Genomic DNA, 9178 nt, shown 5'->3' with positions numbered 1-9178 from the left:
ATGTTATCAGGCTGGCAGGAGTCTATTAATATATATATATTGATAGACTCCTGATGTTATGGTGATCGTGTCAAGTGGCAATCAGGTTATCATAGGGTTATCACAATTATTAATATACTAAAAGTAAAGAATAGATGTCTATTCTCTATTCTTGCACACAATTCCTTTTCATTTTAACATCTTTAACATAAAGGTATTGGTTTCCATTTTTTTAATATACATTTATATACAGTTACAAACGAAAAGCCAAGCAGAATAACTATCAATTTCGATGATTTAATCTATAAATCTGAAGAAACACGCATGTATCCACATGTGGCAGAGTATATTCGTGCTGTCACGTGCAAAGTACATAGAGGCGCCTCGTGATAAGTAAACCACTATCTAATATATTTTCCAATAATGATTCATGCCCGTGGCGAATTTGCCAATAACGTAGGTACAATCAATAATCCGTAAGGAAGAAATATAGTATAATAGAATTTTACGACACTAAAAACACAACATTTTATCCACCATGCCTTAACTGTCCGATGGTTACACTAAGCATGCTAATAACGTTCTAGTCATAACTGAGCTCACCTACAATGCTCAGAAGTAGCTGCGAGTAGTCTTTGATCTACGTGTTCGTGTTGCAGCGATTGTTGGAAACGGAATCGAACCTTTGTTCGACTTTGACATGGCCGGGTTGCCAACAGAGGGTGCTGTCGGATCCCTACAATCTAAAGCCACTTGTTGAGAAGATGGTTCCGGTGGTGCCGACGAAGAGGACTCGCTTTCTGATACGGATTCCGTGCCAGACGCTGGGTCACCTGGATCCAAAATGGCGTCCGGCAAAGACGGCGTAGAAACCACAGACCGATTTGCCGAGTTATCCACAGCGTTAGTACTCGACACCGACTCCAAGATCAGTTGTGATGATGCCATCGCAATGGGCGATGCTGTCATGGAACTCGAGTCTGCCAATGCCACTAACCTGCCTGACGACACGTCTGTGGTCGGTGAAATTTCTCGTGTAAGCAAAGAATCCATCGCAGCGTGGTGGCTCAATGGTGCAGGTTCAGGCATGCGGGAGGTGCTCTGTAATACAGATGAATCACTCGCTACATGGGAGTGTGGCAAACGAGATGACGTCCCTGCTGCTGCGGATGCTAGCAACATCAATCCTGAATCGGCAGCAGTTTCTTCAGGACCGGGATGCTTCTCAGCTGAAAGCACTGGAACAATCCTGGCAGAATCGACCATTTTCGTTTTCGAAACGGCTGTAGTCTGCGGTGGAGAATACGTGAGATCAACAACGTCTTCCTTATCAAGTTGCTTAGGTAAAACCGTCGGCATTTCTTTGCCTGGCCTAGCACTATCTGTCAAAACTATACCCGTTTCAGCTGGAGCTGGTTGGAAAAGCTTCGGCCACCTCGTCGGTGTCTCCTGATCTTTTCTGCCTTTGCAAACAAGGACCTCTTCCACAGCTTGCTGTCCTGTCTGCTGTTGCTGTGTAGATGTGCTCTCACCGGCAGTGTTTTCAGTACTGTCTTCCATCGTAACCGTTGCCAAGACTTGACAATCGGTCTGACTTGCCACCACCGTCGGAGACGCTACCCTCCCGGCTGGAGTCTGTGTCGACGGGGAGGTGACGAGCGATGACATAGCCGATGTAGTCGTAGGTGCTGGCACGACCGGTGCGTTTGTTTCAGTCACCAATATTGCTGTCTTCTCTTTCAGCTTCGATTCTGCTGCTTGGCTTACAAGCAGTTGGATAGGTGAGCCCTTGCGTAGGTGCTCAAGGGCCTTGCTCACAGAGGATGACACTGGCACCTTTGCGACATCTTCATCATCCTCAACACTGCCTGCTTTGTGTGAAGAGCCAGCCTGTTGAACTGCCTGCTTGGCCGCATGGTGGAGTGTCTGTTGAACTGTCTGTTGTGGTGTCTGTGGGTTTACTTGCTGGGCAGCCTGCTGTGCTGTCTGTGGGGTTACTTGCTGGGCAGCTTGTGTTGTCTGTGAGGTTACTTGCTGGGCGGCCTGTTGTGTTGTCTGTGGGTTTACTTGCTGGGCAGCCTGTTGTGTTGTCTGTGGGTTTACTTGCTGGTCAGCCTGTTGTGCTGTCTGTGGGGTTACTTGCTGGGCAGCTTGTGTTGTCTGTGAGGTTACTTGCTGGGCGGCCTGTTGTGTTGTCTGTGGGTTTGCTTGCTGGGCAGCCTGTTGTGCTGTCTGTGGGTTTGCTTGCTGGGCAGCCTGTTGTGCTGTCTGTGAGGTTACTTGCTGGGCAGCCTGTTGTGCTGTCTGTGAGGTTACTTGCTGGGCAGCCTGTTGTGCTGTCTGTGGGGTTACTTGCTGGGCAGCCTGTTGTGCTGTCTGCGGGTTTGCTTGCTGGGCAGCTTGTTGTGCTGTCTGTTGCGTTACTTGTTGTGGTGTCTTTTCCACTATATGTAGGGTTGCTCTCTGAGCTTGAGAGTGTGCTGCCTGTGGAGTTGCTTTCTGAGCTTCAGATTGTGTTGTCTGTGGGGTTGCGTTCTGAACTTCAGATTGTGTTGTCTGTGGGGTTGCGTTCTGAACTTCAGATTGTGCTGTCTGTGGGTTTGCTAGCTGGGCTTGAGGCTGCTCTGTCTGCGAGCTTGCTTGCTGGGCCTGAGGTTGTGCTGTCTGTGGTGTTGCTTGCTGGGCTGGCTGTTGTGTGGTTTGTTGATCTAGCTTTTGTGCTGGCTGCGAGCTTGCTTGCTGGGCCTGAGGTTGTGCTGCCTGTGGTGTTGCTTGTTGGGCTGGCTGCTCTGTCGTCTGTTGGGTCGCTTGTAGGGTTGCCTGTATGGTTGGAGGCTCTGATTGTGCTGTCTGTGGAGTTGCTAGCTGTATTTGCTGCTGTGCTGTCTGCTGGGTTGGAGATTGTTTGGTCTGCTGGGTTGCTTGCTCTGTCTGTGAGTTTGCTTGCTGGGCTGGCTGTTCCACTGTCTGCTGTGTAACCTGCTTGGCTGTCAGCAGGGTGGTCAGTGGCTGTGAAAGTTGACTAGTCAATTGCTTTGTTGATTTTTGTTGCGCTGCCTGTTGGGCCACCAGTTGCATCGGTTGTTTGGTTCCATTTTGCGACGTCCGCAGCGGTGACTTCTCTCGACTTGAATGCTGCGATGACTGAGGAGCTTCAGCTTCCTTCGCTGTCTGCAGGGCTGCCTGCTGGGCTGCCGCTGCCTCGTCCCTCAGCTTTCCCGCAGTGAGCGTCTGCAACAGCTTGCTCGTGCCGACCAACTCGGCCGCCTCCTGCCGTGGAATGTCGATGCTCAGCGGCCGTGTGACGCTGTCCGACACGGCAGGCGTCGCCGGCGCGCGCACGGGCGCGTACGCGACGGGAGCTGCGCGCAGCGTTGGGGACGCCGCCGCGCCGCCGGGGCCCGTGAAGCGCACGTGGTAGGCCTGCCCGCCGCTCGTCGACGTCGCCTTGATGTGACCCAGCAGCGCGGCGATCGATAGCGAGCCGACCGCCGTCGTCTGCGCGCCGCACGTCGGAGGCGGCGGGCGCCCGCGGCCCGCGGGTCGAGCGGCCGCCGCCGCTGCTGCCGCCGGCCGCCCGACCGCTACGTGCACGGTGGCCGGCTTTGGCCGCTCGCCGACGGTCAGTATCTTCGGGTGCGCGCCGGCCGCCGGCTTGAATCCGCCGCCGGTCAGCGGGAAGTCGTGGTACAGCACCTTTTGCGGGCCGCCGCTCGTCCGGCCACGCTGCGGCGCCTGTACGATGCGCGGCGCCACCACAGGGGACTGCGCAAGGACAGACGGGGTGACGACGACAGACCCCTGCGTCAGAGTTTGGCCGCTGGTCGAGCGGGGTATGCCCGACTGTAGGAGGTGCTGAATCGTGGGCGTTGTGAGAGCCACGCACGTCGGCGTCTTCGACGTGGGCATGTAGGACAGTGAACCCTGGTAGTAGCCGATCGTCGTCTGCAGGACAGGCTTAGTCGGTGACGCTACCGGCGACTCTGTACTCGTGCTCTGAAGATTGAAGCTGAGGCCCTGAAGGAGACTGCCAGGTTGTCCCGCAGTGCTGGCACGTGCTGGTCCAGCCTGTCCAATCACCTTATTATACGAGGTGACGATTTGTTTGGCAGATGCACTCGTCGCACCATCATTGGGGGGTCGTCCCCGCTTTCCACCCACGGGGAGAGAGTCTAGGGGACTCTTCGGCTGCCTTCGTTTGTACGTGCGCTTGGCTGGAAACACAGAAGCCAAAAATTAGAAGGACGATTAAAATGCTTTTATGAGCAAAATCTTACTTGACAGTTGCCTTTACAACATTTCTTTACAAGATATGAGCGGGCAGATGATATCGCTTAAAAGTACCTAATGCAGTGGTACTGTTCACTCACAGTGAATCGTAATGTAAGAGAGTCGACAAAGATGGCAATGTAATTGGTAGGATCCAGTACTACATAGATTTTATTACTACTCTACCTGGTATAGTATGTGACAATAATATACCAGCTACTAGTAGTCCTTACACTTGGGAAATACCAACGGTGAGGTTACACCAACAACAACAATGAAAATTGACAGGAACAAGAAACACCAAGATGACCAACTTGATTAGGTGATTCACACTCACACACCTGAAGCTCATCATTGCAAGGAAAGCTATCACACTTACTCTTGGTCGTGGCACCATCCTTGCTGAGCGCCAGTATAGAAGCCTGTAGGGATAACGCCGCTGGGGATCCAATGCTGGTTAGTGTGTTTCCTGTATTAGACACGACTCCCCCTCGCAAGCCGGTCTGCACGTAGAAAGGCAGGTTACATAAATGAAAAGTGAGCAGTAACTTTTTTATACACTGACGATAGCACGTCCCGAGACCAATATATTGTCCGGCGCATTGTCCAGCCAATCAGAAAAGCGAAATGACCAAACACGATTAGCATTCGGAAATCAAGGCAGCTAATGAGAGCTGTGATGCAAAAACTCTAGAACGCGTGAACGATAGATGGAGGAAGAGCCGTACCAGAGTTGTGGTTGTGGCAGGCGAGCGGGCGGGAGATTTCACACTCTGAGTGTGGCCGGCAGCAAGCTCTCGAGACGATCGCCGCTTCTTCGGCGTCCTACGCTTGTCCACCTCTGTTGGTGACGGCAACTCTGCCTCTGGGGTCGCGGCGGAAGACTGCGAGACGACACCGCCAAGAAAGTCTCCGATCTCGTCCTGAAAGCCACACATCACAAGTTTGCGATTCTTCGCAAAGCATTCATCAAGAAACATGCGAGACATTCAGCAACTGACATGCACACAGATCACAAAAAATTGCTACAGTAAAAATCGCATTGGGTAAGTGAAGGACATGCTACAAAATCAAATCCTAAAACGAACCAGATAGCAACATAGGAGCGTAGTTCTCAGGATATGTGTAAATTAACCAAAAATTGCATCTAAAGCCAGGCGCACACGTGAGTTATTTTACTCAAGTAAAATGACGCATGAGTCAAATTACTCAACGAAAATCCACTGCACACGTGAGTAAAATGACTCATGCGTCATTTTACTTGAGTAAAATAACTCACGTGTGCGTCAGGCTTAAGAACCCAAATCTTAAAGAATCCCAATGCGTATCATTTATACACTTGTTGTTACTACCATGTTATGCAATGCTAGCAAATATGCAGACCACCAATGATTAGAGGCGGCCAGGTTGGAAACAGGTTATACGATTATAATGTATGTACCATAATGCATCTATCAATCATGCTCTGTGTCACGCCCTCTAGCTTCTTCTTTGCGCGCGTCACTCGCAGAAGGTCGTCTGCTCCTCCCACCACGACCAGGCTGTTATCGGCTTTCATCTTCTCACGAAAGTCTGCAGCAGACAACGAACTGTTACACTGCATTCTGAGCGTCCCAGCTGTACTTGAAACTCATCCACTACAATTTTCCCGTGACTTACACTACCCTCTACTCTATTACAAAAAAGTGACGCATGGAATCGATCACGACTTCACCAAAAAGCAAACAGGAGCCAAATTTTCCCCCATGTGTAAGTGCATCAGAGTATCATCTCCGAGTGCCAAAACCCAGGGGCCGGTTTCACGAAGCGTAATTAAGTCCTTAATCATGATTAAATCACTAATAATGATTAACTTCTCGTACTTAAATTGAAGGGACTGTTTCACAAAGCGTAATTAACTTTAATCATGGTTAAGTTAATCACAATATTTAATTTTACTCAGGAGCATGATTAAATCCACTAATCAAGATTAGTTGCTAGTACAAGTAGTAGTATGTAGGTAGTACTAGTATATTAAGTAGGTAGCAGATTTTACAATTGGAAATTTTACTTCAATTTTTTCCCAAGAAAATTTAAATTATCTAAGATTAGCTGTACTAATTTAGTCATTATAATTGCAAATTAATTCATTTTCATGTACCGAATTTGCAGATACTTTTGGCGTTGTCCGTCATTTTGAATACAGTGTAATTCATGTTTCATTCGCTGTACTTAAATCGCTTCGTGAAACAGATTTTTAAGTATGATTAACTAATTACTAATCATAATTACAGGATGTTAAGTATGATTAGTGATTTAATCATAATTAAAGTGAATCATGCTTCGTGAAACCGGCCGCAGGTAAACACCTTGGTAAAAGGGTGGGGACAATGTGAGAAGATTTTACCTTCCATGTCATCTACATTGCAGGTTGAAGCATTCTGTCCAAGCACGAAAAGTACGGGCACTTGACACTCGAGAAGCACATCATCGACGTCCTGCCGAGACGTAAACATCAAAAGTTTTTTTAATGCATGAAAACTTAACATATATGCAGAAATTTTCGCAAAGACTTTCACAGGAAAAACACCGGTGCAGGATTGAGGATTGATTGTTGAAGCTGAGTCAGAGGTTGAAGCTGGTTGATATTTGCTTACCCCTCTGCCACCGTTTATTCCCATGAAGGGAAATCCCAAGCACACGACAGCTGTCACATGTTCTACTAACGCCACCTATGAACAAACACGGAAAATCGATTAGAAAAATCAATTAATCAAATGCAAGAATGCATGCTGGTCGCTGGATATCGATCCCAGAAATGACATGTACATTTGAGTAAGGAAATAAACATTAGTGACACATAGGTAACCAGCATTCGGTGTACATGCGCACCTGCAACTTCAACTACCAAATCAATTATATCTTACGTGACATGCCACCAGAGAGCCAACGCCCCACCCCAACAGCACAACTGGACGGTTGGAAAAGTGGCTCTGCAGCTAAAGAAAAATAACACCAAATGATTAACAAGTCGGGAAATGTCAGATACTGCCACTTCTTTGCCATCTCAAATAAAGTTGGCTGAGTATGTCATACGACACTGCTATCGGTATCTGCTAAGCTATACACACATCAGTGCAAGTTTTATTCAGAGGAGGCTTGTTAACACGTTCAACGCTGCATGGTTAACAATGTACCTACCGCCCTGTGCTAAAAGTTTCGCATTTTCCCCGCTTAGTCACTTATTACACAAAATGTTTTTGGCAGGTTTAACTAGCTATAAAATTATTTATAATTAGTGGCTAGTATAATATAGATATAAACTTACTCTCAGACATCAAAACAACACCCGTGATCAATCACCGGTGATCAATCAAATCAAACACAACTCTTAGACATCAAAACAACTTCACAACAACTGGCGGTCAAACACCCTTTGGCGAGGTGAACCAAAAACATTACCTCAGTCCCAAAAACTTCCAAAATAACGTTCCAACCAACAGTAAAGCATTGTATAAATTATTTCATCTACGACTGGGGTTTATACACTGACGCTGTTGAATTTCTAAGCGTACAGCCCCTGCCATCTATAGAAGAACATAGTAAACGTTCCAAAATTTTTGTTTTGTTTTTTGCCACGAGTATACCTGTGTTTCGCGGTCGTGCGTTTTGCAGGTTCGAACGAGTATACTCGTGTTTTGCGTTGAACGTGTTAACTGGTTAAGCATAGTACAGCAATAATGACTGCAGTGGACAACCACCGCAGCAAATCGAAGGAATGACTGAGCACATCAAGGTTACAGCAACCAACAGATACGATCAAGCTTATAGCTGTGAGCGCTTTATATGAACATCGCAGCAGTCAGCAGATCATAGAGAAGACAGCTGGCCGAGTCGAGGAGTTATGTACAGTGACACACGTACCTCCAAAACTTTGGTGCGAACAGCTCCCACCATGTTCTCCAGACACTGAGCGATCTTCACTCCGCTGCCACCACTGACAGTGTGCATCGTCACTGGAATCACCTGCAATGCATGAAATCAGGCGGCATGTTAGCAATGCTAGATTAGCAGCATGAGAATATTAAAGTGTGTATTGCGAGATTTTTGCTCAGAAAAACTACATATAGCTGAATATAGTCTCACCTGACAGCGAAAATATCACCGATTACACCAACATTAAAAATACTAAGATTTTATGCAGTTATAGCATAGAAAATTGGATATGAACACATCGTAACAGCAATGCATTTTATCGTGTCGAGACAATGCCTAATGGCAGAATTGGTAAACTTGTATTTGTGTCGGTGATGAATTGAAAACAAGTGGCTGCCTGTACTGTGGGTATGGCAGATAAGCGGTGGCGCCACAAGCTAATCCATAATTCCTGTTAGTTCAAGATGACAGAAAACGAATGTTTACAAAAACGATTAGTTCGAAACTGGCGGTTTTCGGTGAATACGAAGGTTCTAAGACATTTTATTGTTACTCTAGACAATTGCTGTTACTCAAGCAATAACGGTAGGTATCATGAAAGTGGAGAAAACACTGGAAAATTCTCGCAATACACGCTTTAACTCAAACGTACAGCAACAACAACCCCATTGAATCACCATTTGCCCCATATGGCAGGAATCAGTGTGAAGACAGAGACTACATGAGGGTGCCTAAAGCTTCTAAACGTGACACTCTGCATTCAGCTAGCACAGCTAGCTGAGCACAAAGTAAACTAGACAGAGGGCACTCAAAGAGAGTGCATACCTCCGCGAGCGTGTAACATGTATACATGTGTATAACAGCTGGCTCGCTGCTGGCTGCTGCTGACTGGACGTTCAAAGGCAAGCTGCTGCTGACTGGACGGCCTAAGGCGAGCTGCTGCTGACTGGACGCCCTAAGGCGAGCTGGTGCTGAATCGACGCCCTAAAGCCCGGCGCACACATAGCGATTTTTA

The 9178-nt window shown here is 47.6% G+C and overlaps 1 protein-coding gene across 1 annotated transcript in view; it reads right to left on the bottom strand.

Annotated features, from left to right (window-relative positions):
* Positions 1-962: 962 nt before the first annotated feature.
* LOC106807359 (mucin-4-like) overlaps positions 963-9178 on the bottom strand; it is a 27418-nt gene continuing 19202 nt past the window's right edge. Inside the window, exons 9-17 of the mRNA XM_014809674.1 lie at positions 8152-8253; positions 7155-7226; positions 6885-6959; positions 6635-6725; positions 5690-5820; positions 4977-5171; positions 4628-4751; positions 1377-4193; positions 963-1080 (exon numbers count right to left, since the gene is read on the bottom strand). Coding sequence (XP_014665160.1) covers positions 1061-1080; positions 1377-4193; positions 4628-4751; positions 4977-5171; positions 5690-5820; positions 6635-6725; positions 6885-6959; positions 7155-7226; positions 8152-8253 — 3627 coding nt within the window. The 3' untranslated portion in view covers positions 963-1060. The remainder of the gene's footprint in view (positions 1081-1376; positions 4194-4627; positions 4752-4976; positions 5172-5689; positions 5821-6634; positions 6726-6884; positions 6960-7154; positions 7227-8151; positions 8254-9178) is intronic.

This window comes from Priapulus caudatus, unplaced genomic scaffold (genome assembly GCF_000485595.1).
Source record: "Priapulus caudatus unplaced genomic scaffold, Priapulus_caudatus-5.0.1 Scaffold11, whole genome shotgun sequence".
NCBI lineage: Eukaryota > Metazoa > Priapulida > Priapulimorpha > Priapulimorphida > Priapulidae > Priapulus > Priapulus caudatus.
This window is presented reverse-complemented; position numbering and strand designations above follow the sequence as displayed.